The sequence below is a fragment of the Ciconia boyciana genome, chromosome 7, assembly GCF_034638445.1.
Source record: "Ciconia boyciana chromosome 7, ASM3463844v1, whole genome shotgun sequence".
Lineage (NCBI taxonomy): Eukaryota > Metazoa > Chordata > Aves > Ciconiiformes > Ciconiidae > Ciconia > Ciconia boyciana.
Genome location: NC_132940.1, coordinates 11,928,539 through 11,949,687, shown reverse-complemented (window position 1 = coordinate 11,949,687; position 21,149 = coordinate 11,928,539). Strand labels below are relative to the sequence as shown.

The 21,149-nt window shown below is 59.5% G+C and overlaps 3 protein-coding genes and 5 non-coding genes across 9 annotated transcripts; 6 read left to right on the top strand and 2 right to left on the bottom strand.

Moving 5' to 3' along the window:
* The first annotated feature begins 149 nt into the window (after positions 1-149).
* RPS8 (ribosomal protein S8) lies at positions 150-5,392 on the top strand. The gene is made up of 6 exons (XM_072866653.1): positions 150-294; positions 1,194-1,300; positions 1,666-1,765; positions 3,192-3,367; positions 4,364-4,493; positions 5,229-5,392. Exons 1-6 carry the CDS (start codon positions 291-293, stop codon positions 5,336-5,338), a joined length of 627 nt encoding a protein of 208 aa, XP_072722754.1. The 5' UTR covers positions 150-290; the 3' UTR covers positions 5,339-5,392.
* On the top strand, positions 1,043-1,127 carry LOC140655036 (small nucleolar RNA SNORD55/SNORD39). Its single transcript, XR_012043612.1, has one exon. It is a non-coding gene; the product is annotated as a small nucleolar RNA SNORD55/SNORD39 (small nucleolar RNA).
* On the top strand, positions 1,471-1,574 carry LOC140655041 (small nucleolar RNA SNORD46). Its single transcript, XR_012043617.1, has one exon. It is a non-coding gene; the product is annotated as a small nucleolar RNA SNORD46 (small nucleolar RNA).
* LOC140655038 (small nucleolar RNA SNORD38) lies at positions 3,633-3,706 on the top strand. Its single transcript, XR_012043614.1, has one exon. It is a non-coding gene; the product is annotated as a small nucleolar RNA SNORD38 (small nucleolar RNA).
* LOC140655039 (small nucleolar RNA SNORD38) lies at positions 4,944-5,015 on the top strand. The gene has a single exon (XR_012043615.1). It is a non-coding gene; the product is annotated as a small nucleolar RNA SNORD38 (small nucleolar RNA).
* A 685-nt stretch (positions 5,393-6,077) lies between the features above and the next one.
* Positions 6,078-6,207, top strand: LOC140655053 (small nucleolar RNA SNORA35). Its single transcript, XR_012043628.1, has one exon. It is a non-coding gene; the product is annotated as a small nucleolar RNA SNORA35 (small nucleolar RNA).
* A 2,576-nt stretch (positions 6,208-8,783) lies between these two features.
* BEST4 (bestrophin 4) lies at positions 8,784-12,944 on the bottom strand. The gene is made up of 9 exons (XM_072867585.1): positions 12,793-12,944; positions 12,411-12,505; positions 11,658-11,891; positions 11,181-11,335; positions 11,012-11,089; positions 10,496-10,648; positions 10,123-10,203; positions 9,514-9,668; positions 8,784-9,201 (listed from the first exon to the last, which is right to left on the bottom strand). Exons 1-9 carry the CDS (start codon positions 12,942-12,944, stop codon positions 8,784-8,786), a joined length of 1,521 nt encoding a protein of 506 aa, XP_072723686.1.
* A 1,667-nt stretch (positions 12,945-14,611) lies between these two features.
* On the bottom strand, positions 14,612-21,148 carry LOC140654386 (uncharacterized). 2 transcript variants are annotated; one of them, XM_072867626.1, is made up of 3 exons: positions 20,987-21,148; positions 17,596-17,658; positions 14,612-16,628 (listed from the first exon to the last, which is right to left on the bottom strand). In XM_072867626.1, the coding sequence occupies exon 3, from the start codon at positions 16,528-16,530 to the stop codon at positions 15,394-15,396; it is 1,137 nt and encodes a 378-aa protein (XP_072723727.1). In that variant the 5' UTR covers positions 16,531-16,628; positions 17,596-17,658; positions 20,987-21,148; the 3' UTR covers positions 14,612-15,393. The 2 variants fall into 2 exon arrangements, with proteins under 2 accessions (XP_072723727.1, XP_072723725.1); XM_072867624.1 differs by lacking the exons at positions 17,596-17,658; positions 20,987-21,148 and adding an exon at positions 16,923-16,962.
* Position 21,149: the final 1 nt, after the last annotated feature.

The following is a 21,149-nucleotide window of genomic DNA, read 5'->3' as shown; positions in this document are numbered from 1 at the left end:
GACAGGCAAACCCCCGACAGTGCTCCCCTCCCTGCCGGGCCCGCCGGCTGGGGCCCGGGGCCGCTGATGCCCGGGCAGAGCGGCCCCAGCGCTGACACACGCTGAGACGCGGCCCCGGGAGCCGCCGCCGCCGCCGCCACCGCCCACCGCCTCCCCTCAGCGCCGCCGCGTCGCCAGGCAACGGCGCGCGCCCCGCGCTGGCGGCGCGGTGACGTCACGGCCTCGCGAGAGCTCCCCCGCCAAACCGCCCCGTGAGCTTCCGCCCCGCCTCTTTGCGCCAGTGCCGCACCATGGGTGAGTGGGGCCGTCGCCGGGCCCGGCCGCCATCCGCCGCCATCCGGGCGCCGCGCCGCCGCTGCCCGCCCCTCCCTCTTACCGGGTTACAGCGGGGGCGGCTGCCGGCTTGCACCGCCCGTCACTGGGGGCGGCCGCGACAGCACCGAGCTGCTGGCGGGAAGAGGGTGCCCAGGCCCAACATGGCGGCGGGCCCGGGGAATGGGGGGACGGGCGGCCTCGCCTCCCTTTGCCGCAGGCCCCGAGCGCTGGGCTCGCTCTCGGTGGCGCTGGGGCCGTAGTGCTCGGGGGCTGTGGAGGGAGCATTTCCCGCAGGGAACCCGGCGGATGAGGTGGGATGGCTTTCGTAGGGGACCCAGCAACAGGCGCGTGGTGGGGGTGGCCCTGTACCTAGCTTGTTGGCGGAGGATTGTAGGGGAGACAAGAGATAGGGTACGATGGGGAGATAGTGTTATGGGGTACCCAGCAGGCTGGGTAGGAGAAGGGGGTTTGTGGTGGGGTGTCCCTCAGGGGCCCAGCAGACTGGAGGGGTGGGGGTTCCTTTCTGTAGATGATGTACCAGACCCAGAGAATAATGCGGGGTGTCTCCTATAGGGTGCCTAGCAGCTTGGGATGGGGCACTTCCCATAGGGTGCCCGGCACATGAGGTAGGTTGGGAGGCTGTTTCCCAAAGGGGATACCTGTCGGACACGGTGGAGGGAGGCTGCTTAGTACAGCTCTGCTGGCAGGGAGGAGGCTGAGGCGGATCTGAGTATCAATGATGAAGCTTCTCTGATTGCTGCATAAGGCTGAGTGCACTGTGCGGATACCAACCTTGGAGAGCTGAGGACTCAGAACTGTGCCCTCCCGTGGCCAGGTGGGCTCCGCACCATCCTCTGACCACACTGCTCTCCATTCAGGTATCTCCAGGGACAACTGGCATAAGCGTCGCAAGACTGGGGGCAAGAGGAAGCCCTACCACAAGAAGAGGAAGTACGAGTTGGGGCGACCTCCTGCCAACACTAAGGTGGGTGATTTGGGGAGTTGTGTTTTCAAACTTGGGTGGTTGGTCGTGTGCTGTTAGAGGCTTAAATATATGCTGTGTTTTGTGGTTAAATATCTGTCACTGCTTCTTTAAAAGGTGGTATTTTCCCCTATGCCTGTGGAAAGCAGTGATCTATTTTTGCAATAAGAGGCAATTGGAGTGATGAAACTTCCACCTTAGGTAGATGCAACAGACCGTTTTGGTCACTTACTGTATCTGCCGATGCTGGGGTTTGTCATAGTTACACTGACCACGTTGCCTTTGAGCTTAGGAGTTGGCTGGGCTCCTGCGTGAGCTGTGCAGTGTTCCAGCACCAACAACACCCTGGTGTTTGTTTCTGACCATAGATTGGCCCACGCCGAATTCATACAGTGAGGGTTCGTGGTGGAAATAAGAAGTACCGTGCCCTTCGGTTAGATGTTGGCAACTTCTCCTGGGGATCGGAATGTAAGTACATCGTAAGCCTGATGTGTTGGAAGGGAAAAGTCTTTTACAGCTGTGCTGGTCCCCAGTACTGCTACAGAGTAGAGGGATGATGATGCAAGTGTAGCTTTGTAGGCTGGGTTTGAACGTCATGGAGCTTGCAGTACTGCATCTGAAGCAGCATGCATAGTGATGACAACTTTGACCTTACGTGGCCTTAGGAGACTTGGTTGTCTGCTAAGCTCACAGTGATTGGAGTGTCATAGTTACACTGAGTGACATGCTCGCATTACCTTTTTTACTGGGGGAGAACTACAGAGGGGCAAAAAACCAAAATATGGGTAGTTCTTCATAAACACAACTTCTTCTGTTTACTGATGGACTCTTACTAAAAGTTAGGCGGTCCTGTACAAGAGAGAAGGGCGTTGAGGATTTTGTCCTAGGGTCATGCCTTGTCAGAAAAATCCTAGCATGTGCAGTTTACTTCATACTCCTGCCTTGCTAAGCAAAAGTGGGAAGCACAGAAGGGAGAGAGGAGTCTGTAGTGTTTCCCCTGAGCAAGGTGGGTTTTCTCTGAATTACAAACTGAAAACCATATAACTTGAGTCCTTGCCTGTTCAGTGTTACTCAGCGTGATGGTAAAGCTAGCAGGCAGTAAGGTGGTGTTTCAGTGGCCAGCGTGGTGTGAGGGAGAAAGGACATGCTTTCTCCCCAGTGATCATAGAGCGTTGTCCATACTGTGGTAAGTGCTGTCATTCATAGGCAGTATTACAGAAATGAAGGGACCGAGCATACCTTGCAGAACAAGGATGAGGTACATGAGCGAAGAGGAGAAAACCCATCTTGTGCCTGGCCTTTGCATATGTGGAGGGCTGTGTCTCCAGGGCGGGCAACTGCCCTGTAAAATGTGTCCAGTCAAATCTAGTAGCTAGGACTGAATGCTTCAGGTGGGTCTTGAAGGGTGAGAACACCAGCTTCCCCTCTCAATTTACTCATAAACCCTCATCCTATAAAAATGGTTTCTAGTATGTGTTGCAGAGCATTCCCCTTCAACGCAGCTTAATTCAGTAACTCTAGGAAGTACATCTGGGATTGAGCCCTGTGTGCAGTGTTAGTTGGCATCTGCTGAGGTATCTTCCAATCCAGAGATTTATTTTTTTACCATTGCTTAGTCTTATTTGAGATGAGTTCCAGCAAGGCTGCAGATCCTAGTTTTTCACCTGGGGTGAATCAGTTTCCAGGTGTAGGCTTCTGTCCTTGCAACAGAAAGTTGGACTTACGAAAAATAGATGCATATCTTAGTTAAATTTAATTCAGTGCCAGGGAAGCTGGAGGACATTTGATGGGGTGATGAGTGTGAGATGGTTTGAGGGTATCTGTGAGATGCCGTGGACTGTATTCTCAGTTGTCTGATCCCTGTAGGTTTGAATTCATGCTCTTCTTTTGAAAGGCTGCACTCGCAAGACCAGAATCATCGATGTTGTCTACAATGCTTCCAACAATGAACTGGTGCGGACAAAGACCCTGGTGAAGAATTGTATTGTTCTCATTGACAGCACCCCGTACCGGCAGTGGTATGAAGCCCACTATGCCTTGCCCCTTGGACGCAAGAAGGGCGCTAAACTGGTGGGTCTGGGATTGTCATTGTCATTTTGACTCCTTGCGGAGGGTAGAATCTGCCCCGCTAGAGGCAGTTAGCCGTTGTGAGTGGACAGTACCCTGCCAGAATAGCATTGGGTACCTGTCTGTGATAACAGTGGTTATCTGGGCTACATTCCCGTCAGCTCCCAGGACAAGTCTGGCTCTGTTAATGGAGTGTTCAGTACCACGGCGCGTTCTCTGAGGCATTGCACCCGTTTGTGCACGAGGACCTGCCTGCAGATCTCTTTGTCTTCTAATGATGATAACCTTTGTCCAGTTCTGCTACTGAAGGGAGAGTGATGACATTTTATGATGCTGAGGAAGACTTTGCAGATCAGGTCCTTGTGCTGGGGAGTGATTGCTTTGAGAAGCTTGTGGATTGCTAACTAAATTTCAGCTTGCTTTTAAGTGTTCTTAAGTGTCTTTACACTATCCAGACCTGTCGTCTCTAACTTTGTGCGAGATGCAAATCCCAGACCGCTAGAAAGTATTTAAACCCCCATGTGTAGCACTCAGCTTAAGGTTGTCTCCTTGCATTAAAAACAAAGCACTTTTAGCTGAGCACTGTGCAGTTCAGAAGCACGGGGAGAGCTGGTAACGTGTGTGCCAGGACTGGTGCCGCACCCAAGTGCTCTTATTATGTCTGGAGAGGGAAAGAGTATTCACTTTTTCTGGAGGAGGATTCATTCATCAAGGAAACCTTTGCAATTTCATTTGTCTAAGAGCACCCTTCCCTAGGGCACTGTGCTTTGTTGTCAGCAGTGACTCTAGTTAGCAACGTTGCATTTGTTGGCCTCAAAAGTGACAGTGCCTGGTTGGTTCTGTGAGGTGGAAGTATTTGTACCTCTGCGAGGTATGACTTGGGAAACACAGTGCAATGCTGAGAATACAAGGGTCTCCTTGATGTTAGTGGAGACCACCTGCTCTAGCAGAAGGTGGCCGTATGTTTAACCTTGTCTTTGCTTATGGTCTTGTTTTTAGACTCCTGAAGAGGAGGAAATCTTGAACAAGAAGCGTTCAAAGAAAATCCAGAAAAAATATGATGAGCGAAAGAAGAATGCCAAGATAGCAAGTATTCTTGAGGAGCAGTTCCAGCAAGGAAAGCTACTTGGTGAGTCCCTGGCAGCATTAATGTGGGTGGGGATAAGGGAGTCAGGGCACAACCAGGGTGCCAGAGCAGATCTTATTTTTGGTCTTGGGATCATTTAAAGTTCTACGTGCTGTGATAAAGCTAACTGCAGGGTGAAAGCAATGGGGTGTTCTCAATATCTGTAGGAGTATCTTCTGGGTCTTAAAGGTAACTTGTTCTTTTATCTTCTCTGGAGATGCCCCACTTCTGGCAGGAAGGGGGAGTCTGTTTCTAGAGCTTGAATTGGCACATGTCCCAGCCAGGCCCCTGGAGTTGATCATTCCTGGTTGGCCTTTGAGAGAAACGGTGGGGCTTGAGACTTGCCAAATGAGCAGAGGCCCATGGTCTGCACTGTGTGTCAAAAATGTCCTATGAGCATGTAACAGCTTTGACCAGTTTCAAGTTCTGGGAAATAGTTCAGTGTTCTGAAGTCTTCTGGTGATGAGACCTTTGTCCAGTTCTGCTACTGAATTTGAGCGATGACAGTTTGGAGATCTGAAGAGGACTTCATTAGGGACCCCGTCCAGCAGGGCAGGTTCCAGAGCACGATACCGTAGGGGGAGGTGCTGAAGCCAGCACATAAACTGGTGTATCTGTTACTGATAACTTGCTCGTCCGTGCTTTTGCAGAGACCGTGTGCAGTGTTTCTTTCGGTTTGTGTCTATACTGGGGTAGTGAATTATTAAACCTCTTTAACTGGATGACTTCTCCTTGCAGCCTGCATTGCCTCTAGACCTGGACAGTGTGGCCGAGCCGACGGCTACGTGTTGGAAGGCAAGGAATTAGAGTTCTACTTGAGGAAGATCAAGGCCAGAAAAGGCAAATGAATAAAAACTATTCTGCTGAGAGAACGAATAAAGCCAAAAGCCTGCTACAGTAAAGGGGTTGTGTGCTCATTTGTGAGTGCAGGGTGGAGGGGGCTTGCGTAGCTCCTCCTGCCTATAAGGTGTGAAAGGAAGAAGGATCTCTCCTGGAATCCCTGAGTGCTTTTGTGTCTTCAGGCAAGCTCTGACTCTGCATACTCTCGACTAAAAGATCTCCCTGGGTTCTAGGACAGTGACTTAATGGACCAAGTGGGTGTGCAAAAGAGTTGTCCGACTTGGCTCAAGTGGAAAATTTCCAGTACTGGAAACCTGCAAGCAGGAGGAAGGTGCAAATGTCCATCCCCGCTAGAGTTCTGGCTTTCTGGGAGCTGCCGGGGTCTGGCTGGGCACGCGTCTCCCCTTTTCCTGTCGTGTGTTAGGTCAGCGCATGCCGCATTTGGGGTCTTGGAGCGAGGTCAGTGGGCGAAGGGGCCCCGCTGCCTCGGGAGAGGGCTGTCCAGGGAGCAGCTCTGCAGCTGCAGTGCTGCTTTTCTTCGACTCTGCATTTGTGCTAAGTCTGGCTGAAAACTTGTCTTTTACACCTCTGGCCTCTGCAGCTGGCACCTCCTGCCTCCACTTTCCAGATCACACATGCTCACATCATCTGGTTTGGGCCAGCAGCCCCTTTTGCCATTGCTTGGTGTTTCCTGCCTGGCTGTACGATTGCCCTCAGGGTCCAGTATCTATTTTTAATCGGACTTAGCTGCACTGCTCAGTGACCAGCTGGTCTTTCCCTGACCTCCTTGGTCTCATTCCAGTGCAAGATAAATTCCTTCTAGCAGAAGGGCCAGGCTCTCGTCATGGTCTGTCCCTTTCGAAAGCTGGGTACAAACTCCAGCTTTCTGCCCTGTCATTTGTGGTGGTATTGGAAAGCTGTGGTGAACAAAAGCTTTTCTGGATGTTTTGGGGCATGAAATGTCATTCCTTGGGGCTCCTGATTTTATAGAAGGCCAGTGTGATGGATCTCTGCAACTCGTTGCCAAATGCTTCGTGCAGGTGTTAGGGTGAATTTAGGAGCCCATCTAAGGGCAGGTCCCAGGGCCGTGGGGGAGCCAGTCTTGCACATCTCATGCTTGCCAAGTGGACACACTGCATACTACACCCTGCTTATGTATTTTTACAAAAGTTTCATTTATTCATAGGAGCGTTCTGGTGCGAGGCAGACTACCTACAGCCCCAGTTTCACAATTTTTAGCTCTGAAGAAGATAGTCTGTGATCTTGCCCCAAGCAGAGCTGCGGTGAGACCCATGTCACTAGTGCCTTAAAATGCAAAATGTCTCCCCCACAAATACCTTGTGCTTCGTATTTTTAAGTTTTTCCTGTGATGCTCTGCCCTGGCTGCCGCGTGTGGCAGCAGGAGGTGCTAGCGGGCTCCCGTGCCCTGGGCAGCACAGGTTCATCCTGCCTTGCTGGCAGGGATTTGAGGGTGGGGCTGCGTCCCAGATGGAGAGACACACCAACCCCATCAGAAAACGGTACCTCTTACCTGGGTGGCCACAGCAGCATGGTTACGCCGTGGTGGGCGTGTGTTGGCGCTGCCTTGGGTCTGCGCTCGTGTGGGCACTGCGAAGAGAGCCATGCCCAGCTGGGTGTAACTGGCTGCACTTCCCGAGTCCCTGGCAGTGGGACCTGGGCTGGGCGGAACGTTTGCACAAGCACATTCCTTCTCCTTAGTGATCTGGGATAAACTTTCCCTGCTCTCCAGCAACGCCTGCTTTCCAGAGAGGTGGGGCAGAGGCGATAAAGGGCACTTGGGAGGGATGCGTCACGGCTGCTTACTCCGAGTGTGTTTCTTCTCCCCCCTCGCCCTCTGGAGAGTGCAAACAGGATTCAGGGTGTTTCTGGGGGACTTTGTACAGATGGAGAAACTGAGGCTTACAGAGCAAGTGCAGTGCCAACCTGGTGTCAGAGCAGGAGCTGTAAATCTGGCCCCTGATGAGCAGGGTTATGGCTGATTCATCAATGCACGCTGCTTACAATGTTATCGCTCTGAAAAACACAGCTGCCAAGGGCAACAGCCCATGGGAACGCACGCAGCACTCACTGTCCACTGGAGACACGCTGTAGGTGTGACATGGGAACGGGACAGTGGCAGCTGACCAGGGGCATGTGGCACCTGGCTCCCACGGTGGCACAGGCTGTGGGACCTTGTGCGGCTTGGCCACAGGATGTATGGTTTCTGGTCTGGCCTTGGCACAGCCCCGTGGATGTGCACAGGGATTTACCTGCCTGGGAGGAGGCAAGCCTGCCGTGCACTGAGCCAGAAAGAGATGGGCAGGGGCTGGGGTTAAGCACAGCTTTAGTCTGGCTAGGTTTATGAGGTGCCAAAGCCTGGTCTAAGGACCTTATCCAGTTCCACAGATAGGTGTGAGGGCAGAATTTAAAAAAAGCTACTTTTCATGCAATGAGCAGCCGGCAGCGTAACCCAGGGGAGGTCACTCGTCATCCTGAGTGCTGCTCCTTGCTGTTGAGTGGCTCTCAGCTCCACGCAGCATTAACTTTGGGGTATTTTCAGGGGACGTGGTCCAACCCAAAAAATGACCTCGTGGTTACGCTTTAACAGGTCCAGCAGTGGCCCAGAGGGTAGCAGAGGAGGAGCAGGGCTGGCTTGCAGGGGTGAGACGGGAGCTTTAAAGGAAAGGTGGCTTTGGGAAAGGGGAGCTTGCAGGAAAGGGAATTTTTGAACGGCTCTGCTAATATTCTCAGGGGAAACACACGTCTCTGAGTGCAGGAATCCTTCTACAGGGGCTGAAAGCATCTTTCTGGGTTTTTTCTGGCGGTATCACTTGATCTAATACCCCACAACCATCACTGGTGTCAGTCCATGGGGCTGTGCCCTTTTTGTCCCAGGAGAACACACGCACTCCTTGACAAAATCCAAACTGACCTGCTCTTTGGATAAATGTGATGTCCCTGCTGTCTCTCCTCTGGGGATGATTTCCACTGACAAGGAATAACCTCAAAGCTGAGGTTGGCAATAGCTTTATTAATATTAAGGGAACATCTCCATCACAGTGTTGGTTTTCTGCAAGACTAATGCCCTTGTCCCATCCCTTGCATTGGGGTGTGGGCTGTCCCCCGCGCTGGGCCATGGGAGCAGGGATTGAGCCTGGCCAGCTGCAAGTCGGCAGCGTCATCAGACAGATGGGCTGAATCCTGCCATTTTGGGGCTAACAGCTAGTGTTGAAGGCTGTCTGCCCAATCCCAAACCCACCAGGATCTTCCCATCAACCTGGGGACACATCTTGGCTCAGGGCTGGCTGGCAAAAGACCTGGCGATGTCCTGTTTCTGGACAGGGGGCCCAAGGGGGGTGTCCAGGGACAAGGAGCTTTGTGGCTGGCGGTGGCGGTGCCTTGGGGTGGAGGCAGCTATTCTGCCCCCGGGAAAGGGGTGCTTTTGGGGCAGCCTCAGGGCTCCCAGGCCTCCGGCCGGTCAGCCCCGATGCTCTCGCTGGACGGTGCCTTCACCTGGATCAGCGGCAGCTCTTTTCTCTGTGTTTTGGAGGCCTCCAGCGGCTGGGTCCCCCCTGGGCGACCGCCAGGCGTGGTGGGCTCGCTGGCCCGGCTCTCCTCATCCTCCATCTCCTCCTCCTCGATGCGGGCCACCGACTCTGGGTCCTTGGAGCGGTTGGGGTAGGGGGAGGGGAAGCTGCCATCTGCCCGGGGATGCCGCAGGTGGGGGTGACCTCGGCTGCCCCGGCCGAAATTTTTGATGCTGATGGCGGGGGATGCGGCGGTGAAGAAGCGGCTGAGCAGGGGCGTCTGGATGCGCATCATGCTCGGCGAGGCCTCTGCCGGCTGGCTCTGCTCCGCATCCTCGCACATGCTGGGGGAGCGCGGGGGGGGTGATGGGACAGGCTGCCATCCTCCGCAGAGATGCCCAGCACCACTCACTGCCTCCATCCCAATGCATTTGCAAGCAAGGAGCAGCTCCGGGAGGCCACATCTCTGCCTTAGCAGCTCATCCATCACCCAGTGCAGCCCGCAAGCCCCACAGGGGCTCGGCAACACACTCCCAGGGGGGATTTGCTGTTTGCTTGCTGTAATTGGGCCCAGGGGGACAAGCCTGCTTGTGCTATTGCTACCTGAAGCACTCACCCTCTTTTTCTGCAGCCCCAGGGCTGTGCCGTGCACTCACCGCATGTCAAAGGTGGACCCCAGGAAGGAGGGCTTCAAGGTCTCAGCGGCTGTGGCCGTGGTGTAGGGGGGCTGAGCTGTGGACTCATTCCAGTATTTGTCCTTCACGGCGGGGGGCAGGTTCTGGTACATGTCATCCACGGAGAGCAGGGACACCTGGGCATGGCAAAGGCAGGGGACAGGCGTGGCTTTGTGGGGACATGAGCAGGACCGGTGGCTGCGGATGCTGCTCCAGGTGCCAACCTGGCAGGGGTAGGGCTGGGCTCTGCAAGGGGCCAGGCAGGCTCCGGGCCCATCTCCTGGCTGCATTTGGGGTTTTCCCCTTTTGAACACTTTTCTCGGAGGTGAGGGGCCGAGCAGGGGTGCCAGGCTGCTGAGTGTCCCTTGGAGGGGTGCTGAGCCTGCCGTGGGGAGCAGACACATGGACAGGGACAGAGGGACAAGGTGCAGCCCTGCTTCCTTGCATGGGAATCTATTCTGGACAAGGACCTGCGTGGCCAGGAGCCGGGCTGGGGGCCGGCAGGGCACAGGCCCACTGCCAGGGGGCAGGGATGTCCCTGTGCCCCGATTGCAGCAGCCCCACACAATGACAGCCTGGGGCAGAACCCACCTGCAGGTTCCTGTCTATCAGCTTGTTGGTCTCAAAGTCATCGTCGTCTTCTCCAAAGGGGTTAATGATCTGCTCTGCAACCTGGGGAGGAAGGGGGCCAGGTGAGATAGGGGAGCAGGGACAGGGACACCTTCCCACAGGGCTCTCCATCCCTTGGTCCACCCATGGGGCACAGGAAACGTGCAGACTTGGAGCTCTGTGGTGCCCCAGTGTGATGGCTGGGCCCAAAGGATGTGTCCCCAGCGGCAGACAGCAGTGATGTGGCCAATGCCATGCCCTGGGCCAGCCACCCCTGCAGCCCAGGGGGGTGCTGAGGGCCACCTGGCCACCCCTGGCCCATAAAGCAAAGCCCAGCTGCCTGGCCATGTCTCACCTTCAGCCAGCCAGCATAGAAGAAGAACTGGAGGAGGGTGGAGAGGGGGACGTACATGTCCAGGTCCCCCTCCTGCCCTGGCTCCAGCGGCTCTAGGAACTGCCGCCCGATGAGGCAGAAGGCGAAGAAGGAGTAGACGGCGATGGTGACCACCTGCCGGGAGTGCGGGTCAGCCAACGGCGCGGGTGGCAGCCGAGGGGTACGCTCGGCACAGGAGCAGCGAGGATGCGAGAGGCTTAGCCGGTCACTGATGCTCTCTCTCCTGGGCTTAAGGCTAAACCCTGCTGCCCCACCATGCGGGCTCCTGCCCATCTTTGTGGGGCTGTGAACCAGCGGCCATGCCGGATCCGGCACCAGATGCAATGGGGGAGTAAAGTGCTTTTAGGAAGGGGGATAAAGTGCTCCCCATCGGGGTGCAGGGAGGAGGCTGTGGGGTTCCTCTGCCATTGTGGGGTGGAAGGAGCTGGGATCTGGGCTCAGGGGGCCTGTGGTCCTGCGGGGTGAGGAGGTACCCACCTGCGTATACACCAGGGGGATGCTGATCCAGTCGTAATGGAACAACATGCTGCACTTGGCCCGATAGAGATTCAGCTCCTGGGCAGAGAGGACAAGGACGGGTGACCATGGCTTTGCACAAGCCCCCCCGCGGCACCTGGTTCCCCCCGCGCACCCGGCGCCGACTCACGTCCATGAGCAGGCGGAGGGCCACATCGTCACGGATGCGGCCATCCCGCCTGGCCTGGGCCGCCAGGTTGGTGAACCACACACAGGGGATCCAGTACTTGTTGAAGTCAGAGTGGAGGCTCTCAAATTTCTTGCGCTCGTCCTGTGTCATGAAGCCTGCAGCAGGGCAGAGGCTCAGCGCCACGGCCCCCGTGTTGGCAGGGGAGAGCCCTTTTGGGGACTGTCCCCAGCAGGAAAGTAGGGTTTTCCCGGTGAAACTACAGCCCCTGGAGACGAGCTCTGGGCAGAGGGGACGCGGGGCTCTTTGGGGGTGAACATCCGTGCAAGGATGCCATCCCGTGTGCGGGGCAGTTTGGGGCAGGGATGTTTGCAAGGATCCCTGGCCCCCACCACACTCTCCCAGTGACGGGGACACGTCTGTGGCCCCCGGCTCTCACCCCACATTGCAAGCCATCACCCCCAGGGCTTAGCTCCTCACCTGCTTCCACCACGTGGTCCATGGTGGGGAAGCGCTTGAGCACCCTGGTGCTGACAGAGCGCAGGATGAGGACCGCCGACAGGTTGGCATAGCGGATGAGGGTGCGCCGCAGGATCCGGCCCCTCTCATCGTTGCCGTGGACGTTGCTGGAGATGACGCACATGAGCTGGTCGGGCAGGGGGATGCTGGTGTACTGGGCCCACCACCGGTTCACGATCAGAGTGACGTAAAAACCTGCACCGAGACATGTGGCGTGGGGGTTCGGTGCAGCCGGGCAGTGGGTTGAGGCAAGGACAAGCCCACGCCAGGAGAGCCGGCACGTTTCCAGAGGTGACAGATTTCTCTGTGGCCGGGAGATAAAGCACACGTTGTGCTTCCCATTGGGCTGCCCTCCCCAGGGATGGAGATGGGGATGTCCCTGGATCTTCCCTTCCCTGGGTGCAGGTGGCACACGGCAGGACAGCCACCTCTTGTACGTAAGGTGCCCCTTTCCTGGGCGTGGGGAGGAGGGTGTGGAGCGGGCCAGGGGAAATCACAGCCTCCCACTGGCATCCCCAGGGCCAGGGAGCTGTGCTCAGTGGGTCTGGGAGCCAAGTGCCATCCCTGGAGTGCCAGGCTCCTCCATCTCCCATCCGATGGTGTCCAAGGGATGTTTTGGCATGGGGTCAGGATGGGCAGTGGGGCATCCTCAAGCCACCAGTGCCGGGGAGAGCAGGGGACGCCAATTCCCGGATTCTGGAGAGGGGCCCATACCTAGGACGAACGACATGGGGATGAGGTCCGTGGAGCGGTTGCAGTATTGAGCCACTTTGGTATAGAGGCGCTTCTGCTCCTCAGTCAGCAGCCGTCTGCAGTGGGGACAGCAGTGGGGACACGCAGTGGGGTCAGGGACATGCAGCGGGGCCAGGGACACACAGCAGCGCTGGGGTGCTGCCTTGGACCTCCACAAAAAGCCATTGCCTGACTCCCCTTCTCCTTGCCCTCCCCTGCCCACTCCCACCCTCCATGGGGAAGTCCCCTGGGCTTCTCCCCTCCCTGCAGAGACCCCAGTCCATGACCAGTGGGGCATCTCTGCACATCCCAGTGGGTCAGCAGGGAGGGACGTGACCAGTGGTGACACACCGACCCCACTCACCGGTAGACGAGGCTGAGCAGGGCATACAGCACCACAAAGACGATGAACTCCTTGTACAGCAGCTTGTAGATGCTGCCTTTCCAGCGGAAGAGCAGTTTGGAGAAACCTCCGAAACGGGAGTTGGCGACTTTCAGCGTGTAGGAGATGGTCATCGCGGCTCAGCCCCACACCTCGGCGGAAAAATCCTTCTCTCGCTGGCTGCTGGCTAAATTGAGGAGAACTGGGGTTCCCGCTGCTGTCAAGGCTGCAGGGCCTGGGCATGCACACTTGCTCCCACGCCAGGCACTATGGCCCATCAGCAGGATCGCCCACACGGCCGCCCTGCCCTTCCCACGCCTGCTTCAGCCGCTGCCTGCTCCCTGCCTGCACCCACCCGTCCCACTGGTGCCTCTTCCCCCTAAATACCCCAGCATGGGCCAGCACAGCTGAGCCCTCCCCGTGATGGATTGGGGCTGTCAGAGGCAGGGAACAGGGAACTTCAGGTTGGTCACACCTCCCTGCCACTGGCCACGGCCGGACATTTCAGTGGGGGCTGCGGGTGCCGGAGCCAGGGCTGGGCAGGAACCAGTCGGGCGGTTTGGGTCGTTCCCCTTTGCAGCCATGGTGACTGAATTTAGGCTCTGTGAGAACGAGGGGAAAGGACGGAGGGTTGCATCGCGCCTGGCAGCCCTGGGAACAGGACCCCGGGGTGTGCAGGCAGAGCCAGGGAGAGCTGCGGGATATTTCTGGAGCACGGGTGAAAAATGCATCCATCACTGCCCACATCCTTGCTGCCAGCAGCGGGCAGCGTCTGCGGCCGTGGGCTGGGCTGCAGCCCCTGGGGACGGCTGGCTGACCCCTGCCTGTCCTGCCTCGGCGCTGTGGCAGCTCCTGCTCCCTCCGTGTCCCCGGGGAGACTTGGGGACGGCATGAGCTGGGGCACGCCAGGATCTCCTGGCTGTCCCCTGGCTGCGCTACCTGGCAGGGGGTGGTGGAGGCATATTAAAGGCTGGCACCAGGCTGCTTTCCCAGGGCCCGGGAGGGAGCAGGAAGGGAAGAATTCCAGTGGGATATAAAACAGTGGGAAACATCCGTGAGTGACAGCGAGACGTGCAGGGATATCATCCCGTCCTCATCCCCGACCCGCGCTGGGGCTGGGGCTTGGGCAGAGCACTGCCAGGGCCCGTGGCTCGTCCCACCATGGGCTGCTGGAGGCCATGCCGTGCTCCGCAGGAAACACCACTTCCTTTGCTGGCCAGAGCGCCGTGTCCTGCCCTGCCCAGCTCCCTCCCTTCCTGCCGGGGCACAGGACTGCTCCAGTGCAGAGCGGGACGGCTGCTGGGACTTCCAGCCTGGGAAATGTCCCCCTGGGCAGGGGGGTAGGACTGAAGGGTGACGACCCTAGAGAAGGGCTGGAACACCCATGGGTGATACTCACCGGGGAAGTGCCTGTGCAGGGGGGTGATTTACAGCACCCTCAGCCTTTGCCTCGTTCCCAGGAGCCACACAGCTCCCAGCCGGGAACCACGGCGTTTACAGCAGGCTGACGCCTTCCCTGGCTGGGCTGTAAATCACGGTGCAAGGCAGAGGCTCCGTTCGCCCCCAGCCAGTGCCCAGCTCTGTTCCACCGGCCCAGCAAAGTGGCCCTGGGGCTGCAAAATGAGACCCACACTCGGGCATCACCCAGGGCATGGGAGGGGAGATGGGGTAGGAGCAAAGCCCCCCATCCCTGCGCTCCCCCACGTCCCGGCGGTCGTCTCCCCACCACCCCAAACGATGCCGACACAGGGGTGGAGCCGCACTGCCAGGAGTAAAATTATTTATTTCTTATTGGGAGCTGGATCCTGCAGGGGTTGGCAGCACATCAGGCAGGAGAGGCTGCAAGGGCCCCCCTCCGGTGCCTCCCCACGTGCATGTGCACCTCGCACACCCGCTCACGCCCACCCATGCACAGTCCCCGCACATACGTGTGCACACACATTTGTGTGCGCAGCAGCACGTGTGCACCGGCTGTTCCAAGCCCCCGTGCCACGTGGCAGGACACAGTGGGATGTGGGGTGGGGAGCAGGCAGGGCCACCCCAGGCTCCCCCTGCCAAACCCAGGGCACCCTGTCCACATGTGACCCCCCCACCGCAGACCACGTAGGCAGAGACAGCCCTGTTTCATGTCCCCAGACCCCATTATCTGCGGGCTGCGGAGCAGCAGGTCCGTGCTAGATGTCATCTGGCTCCAGCAAGAGAAGATGGAGGCCCCGGTCGGTGGGTCTGGCACACACAGTGTTGTCACCTGGTACCCAAAACCAGACAAGACAGCCCCCACCCCCTCTCCACAGCCTTCCTCGGGCACTGCCAGACCGTGTGTCCCCAAACACCGCTGGCCTGCAGCAGGGTCCCCAGTGCCCGAAGCACCCTCAAACCCCCTGCCCAGCTGCAGCACATGGCAAGCGAGGAGTGCACGTGGTAGTGCAGGGGAAGGGACGAGAATTTGGAGGTGCAGCTTTGCAAACAGCCACTGTAAGCCATGGCAGGACAGCTCGTGCCTCTCCTGCTCTGCTGGCTTTCACTACCGCCCGGCCCCTGCCATCCTCCCAGCGTGTCCCAGACACAGCCCGAGTCCCAGCATCAGTGCAGGTCGATGTTCTCATACTCCAGGTTGTCTGAGTCCTCCAGCTCGATGCCGGGTACCAGGTTGTAATAGTTGGTCGACTGAGTCATGTAGATCTTCTCCCGGTCAGCAGAGTCCTTCAGGACTTCACTCACGCTGACAGCGTCCACTTCTGGCTCACTGCCCCCCAGCTCCTCTGCCCTTGGTGCTGGGGTGTCCTGCTGCCTGCCCGGCCCCATGCCCTGCCGCCCTTTGTGGGCTGGCACCTGGGAACTGCTGGGAGATCCCACCTGGATCTCCACCTCCTCGTAGAGGTCCCTGCTGCTGTCCAGCAGGTCCACAGAGGGCTGGAGCAGGACCTGGCTCCCCAGCAGCCCCTTCTTCTCGGTCTTGGACAGGACGGCAGGCAGCTCGTAGGGGACGTAGTGGTGGGGCTCCGCAGGCACTGGCGTGCTGCCGCTCTCTGCCGTGGCTGGGTGGCTCTGGGACCTGCTCTGAAGGCTGTAGTTGGTCTTTCTCTTCTGCCTGCAGAAACACCAGGTGATGCTGGCAAGGATGAGGAGAGGGGGCACGCAGATGAAGAGGGCGGTGAGGCTGTGCGAGTGGCACAGCTCATCCCGGGGGATGCTCTGGAGGTCCACGCCGTGGTACCGCTCCGGCGTGTGGCAGATAACCTGAGTGAGCAGGCTGGGCCAATCCTCCAGGTTGCTGAGCAGAGCGCAGCTGCAGTCCCAACTGTTGTTGGAGAGCTGGAGCTGGAGCAGAGATGGCTTCAGGAGGCTGGCGGGAAGGAAGGTCAGGGCGTTGAAGCCCAGGTAGACCTCCTGGACCTGGGTGGATGCTTTCAGGAAGGACTTGGGCAGCTCCTGGAGCTGGTTGCTGTCCAGATAAAGGACCCTCAAATTAGGGGCATCTTCCAGAAAGCTTCCAGGGAGACTTTCCAGCAGGTTGTGACTTAAGTGCAAGACCTCCAAGGCAGGGGGGACTCCCTGTGCGTTGCTGATGTCCGTGATGCTGCAGTGTGAGAGGTAGAGCTCCCGCAGCCCCTGCACCCCTACCAGTGCACCCCAGTCCAGGTGGGTGATGTTGGAGCTGGTAAAGTTGAGGCAGCAGCTCTCGGGGAGCGGAGCCTCCCGGAAAGCCTGGAAGTCCATCGGCTCTGTGCAGTTGCAGCTTTGCGGTGCTGGGTCGAGGGCAAGGCCGGCAGCGAGCAGGAGGCTGCCCCAGAGGGACACGGGCCCCAGCCCAGCGCCTGTGGGGAGAGCAGAGGGAATGGGTGACCCCCCCGTGGGACCAGCTCTCCCGCTCCCCTTGCTCCAGCCCGCCTCGGCGGGGGGGTGAACCCCGCTTCTCACCCTAGGGAAGGGACCCGGGTCCCCGCAGCGCCCCCCCCCCCCCCCGGAGCCACCCCCCAGGGCTGCCGCCCCCCGCCAGCCCGGGGCTGTCTCACACCCGACGTCCCGCTGCTCCGGCCGGCTGCCCGCGGGCAGCGAGCGACCCCCGGGGCTGCGCTCGCCCCCTCCCGGGGTGCCCTGCCCGGCCTCACCTGCCGCCGCACGCCCCATCCTCCGGGGCCACTCCGCGCCCCGCCGCGCTCCCCGCCGGGCACGGCCGCCGGCCCCGCCTCGCTGCGGGGCGGCCCCGCCGCAGCCCGCCCCGGCCCCGGCCCCGGCCCCGGCCCGCCCCCGCGGGCCATGGTCTCCCTTCAGCCGCCTGCGCCCCGTCCCCTCGCTGGGCTCCCACCAGCCATGGAGCTCCAGCCGCACTGTGCGGCGGCACCCCCCAAAATATGCTTGCACCCAGCCCCCTACATTCGTGGGTCCACCCACTGGTCCACCTTCCTCTGCAACCCTCATAAACCATGGTCCCTGCAGCCCCCCACGCCCCCCATCCCTCCCCTCTCCATCCCCCAGAAGCAATGTCCCTTCCCACCCTCTCCCAATTTCCACCCCCTCTGCCCCCCACAAGCCATATCTCCCTCCAGCCCCCTCCATACTCCAGCATCAGCCCCCCAAGCCCCTGGAGAGGCACCAGGCTGGGCTCTGCTGAATTCCCCTCCCTCCCGGGATGGGGAGGAAGCTCTGCCTGCCTGGTCCCCACCTCCGTGCACGGTGTGACTCCCAGCCACGCTGGGGAGAGGATGCAGACTGTGCATGCTTGCAGGATGGGGACCAAAAGGGCCAGCTTCTCTCTCCATCACTAGACCCTGTATGACTTACTTCCATTCCACACAAGTCCCGGGCCGGGAGGGAGGAGCTGAGGTCAGACATGAGCTCCACAACCTACAGGAAAAGCAGCGCTGGAGAGGGGAGCTGTATTTCCACACCCTGAAAGTGCATGTGTGCTCACCACGGTGTGAACCGGGTAAACTGAGGCACATGGTGTGGGACCAACAGCACTTTGCTTCAGTGGTGGTGGGAGATGGGTGAGACAGGACCTGGCCTGAGCGCCGGTGCGGTGCTGCAGTGCCAGAGCCTGGTGGGCTGACCACAGCAGGGCAGGGCTCTGGCAGCCAGTCTTCAGCCTGGCTCGGGGTGCAGAGTGCTGGGACACCCTACGTGCTGCATATCTGGGGTGCCTCAGAGGCCTGGCAAACTCAGCACACCAGTATAACAGTGCTGGGTTGTTTCAGGCTACCCTGGGCCACCCATGCTATCCCAAGGGTGCACCCCAGGAGCAAGGGCCAGGATGCAGCGGAGCTGGAGAAGGCACCAGGCTTCAGGAGTTTCCTTCCTTGATTTCACCCCTCGCTTGTGGCTCAAAACTGGCACCTCGGGTGCTACTCAGGGACGGTCCAGCCCCTAGTGGGAGAGCAGCAGCTCCCCTTGGCACAGACCCATCACCCACGTCCCGTGCACCCTGCTTGGGTCTCGCCCAGATGCACAAACCCCAGCAGAGGGTGGGTTTCTGGCAGCGGGACCTGCCCTGTCCCGCTGCGGGCATTGCCCCGTGAGCAGCGAGTTTGGGGTGCCAGCACCTTGCACTGTGCGGCAAACGCCACAGCAACAAATCCTGCGCCAGGGATTTCTGCTGGGCAGCAGGGACGGGACGGGACAGGAAGAAGCAGGGAGGGAAGCGGGCCCGGCTGAGCCCTGGCTGCTGGGGTGGGATGCAGGAAATGGCCATCCAGGCCCTTGTGGGAAGGGAGCTGCCGGCAGCGCACCGGCCTGGGGGGCGAGAGTTGCCTCCTGGTGTGCCCCGGACACGGTCACACAGCCCCGAGCTGGCACGCATGGGCCGGAGCCTGCCAACACCCTGCTTGGGGTAAAGGTTCCCCTGCTACCCCCGCTCCAGGGCAGCAGCTGAGCTAAGAGCCCATTGCAGGAGATTTTGGCAGGCTCCCAGAGCCTCCGTGGGCTGGATCCTGCCTCCCAGGGAGTACCTTCCAGCACTAGCATTTTACATGCCACCCCAGATCCAAGTGCTTCCTTAATCTGGAGGGATCGGGATCCTTTTATCTCTCTCTCCAGGCAGCTTTGCCCAGATTTGCAAGTTCCCCTCTGCACGTCCCCAGCCAGCCCCTGGGGCAGGTTAGCCTTTGCTGGTGCTGGTGCTGGTGCTGGAGCTGGTGGTTCTTTCCCCGGCCCACCTGAGGGACCAGCCACCCTCTCCCTCCTCCTCCTTGGTGGCTGCAGCCCCATGCTTTGCAGGAGCTCACCGGGTGAGAGTGCCAAGGGAGGGAAAAACTCCACTTCCTGGTCAGGGCTGTCACCCCAGTCCCGGGGAGCTCCCCTGCACCTTGGGCTGTGGGGGGACGCGGGTGCTTGGCTGGCATTGCTCTTGCTGCCTGTGCAGAGCACACAGCAATGCCGTGCAGCCACCCCGAGAAGGCAGCCCCTCCGCAGAGGCAAGCTGGCAGCTGGGTTCAACTTCACTGCTCCTGATGCCGCTGAGCATCACTGAATACTGTGAGGGTGGGGGGACCTTGGGGGCGATGAGGCCAGGTCTGAGTATCGTGGAGGACAGAGATCCCGCAGCCTCTCTGGGCTCCCGTAATATTTTACCATGCTCACAGGGGAAAAAAGTTTCCTAGTATCTCATTGGAATGTCCCTTGATGCAACTTGCATCGGGTGCCTGTGCTGGTTTCGCTGTACACGTCCCCAGAGAGCCTAGCTCCCTTTTCCTGTAACTCCATCTAAATAGCCGCAGCCAGCCGGGAGATCACCCCAGAGCCTCCCCTTCCCCAGGCCGGGCAGGTTGCCGATGTTAAACCACGCTTCCTCCCACCGCCCCAGCTCGGTGACGGGAAAACCCCTGGCTGCGATGCTCTGCATCACTGCGGACCCCGGAGCTGCAGGTAGAAGGGGGGCTGCTCCCGGGCTCCATCCCTCTTGGAGAGGAGGTGCCCCAGCCCTGGCGGGACATGCGCTATGGGCTCTGTCTGTGCCCCCAAACCCAGCTCAAGAGCTCGCCCAGAGCCAGTGGGGAACAGGAGCAGAGCTGGCGGCTCTCGGCCCTCACTGGTCCCTGCTGTGCCTCTGTGGGGGACCCTGGGGCAAACCCCGTGCAGGTTGTCCCACTGCCCCCAGGCAGGTCCCCTGGGGCCTCCCCGCACCCCTGGGTGCCTCCACCCACGCGCTGCTTCTAGATGCTGACTCAGCTCTGCCTGGGGACCTCCCGGCAGCCCCGAGCTGGTGCCTTTGTCGGAAAACCAGCATTGCCCCGTGACACCTCCCACGCCCAGGGAGCCCTGGGGCCCTGGTGGAAACAGGCAGCGTTCCCCCAAGGGGCAGCAGCCTTCCTGCCTGCTCCCAGAGCGTGTTTGCTGCCGGGTGGTGGATTTGCACACACTTCCGCTGCAAAAGCTGGAAACCTGAGAAAAAAGCAGACAGATCCACGTTGTTTCCTCTCTCCCTACAGGCAGGTTTGCTCAGCTTTCCTGAAGCAAAAAAAGGGGGTTAATTCCCCCCCACAGGGGATGTGCTGTGAGGCACGAGGCCGTTTGGCTGGGTGTGCTCATGCAAAACCCTCAGCATATTCAGGAGCAGATCGAGCATCAGTGACCAGAGCCCTGAACTGCCTCGGGGAAGCAGAGGTGGAGTGCAGAGTGGGGAAACTGAGGCACAGAGCAAGGGACGTGCGCACAGTCACCCTTGGGTGCGGTATGGAGCGAGGAAGGGCAGCAGGATCTGCTTTTGAGGGGCTCTTGCAACGCTGCTGCTCCAGGCTCGTGGGGGGCCGTGGGTTTGCGGCCACCTCTGCCAGCTCCCACACCCGTGGGGAGAGAGAGATGCCCCGCATCCTTCCGTGACTTGTTTCGGGTGACACAGAGACGTGTCCTCCTCGTGGCCATTAGGGAGCAGCACTGCTGTGGCACACTGCCCGGCCACCACCGCACACCGGGGCCAGCACAGCCAGGCCCACCCCGCAACACCAGAGTCCCCGGGAAGCCCAGGCCGGGGTGCCCAGGCGCCGAGGGGCGAGGATGGACATCCCCAGTGGGACAGTCCTGCAGGTCCCCAGTCCTGGACTGGCCACCGTGGGCAGCCGCAGGGGGCTGACCTTTTGGGGCTGTTTGAGGGGCACTGAGGCACGGGGCTGGGCTGGAGCTGGGGCAAAAGGTGGCCAAGGGACACCTACCCAGGGGACAGCCCAGCCAGGGAGCTCACCTGCATCTTCCACTGTCCCCAACGCCCCCAGCACCCCACCTGGGGTGGGCTGTGACACCCTCCACGGCCCCTGGCACAGAGTGAGGAGCTGTGGGGGGGTCTCTGCCTGCATCCAGTTTTGGCACGGGGGGGCCAGGGTCCGCAGCGAACACATGGGCTTTGA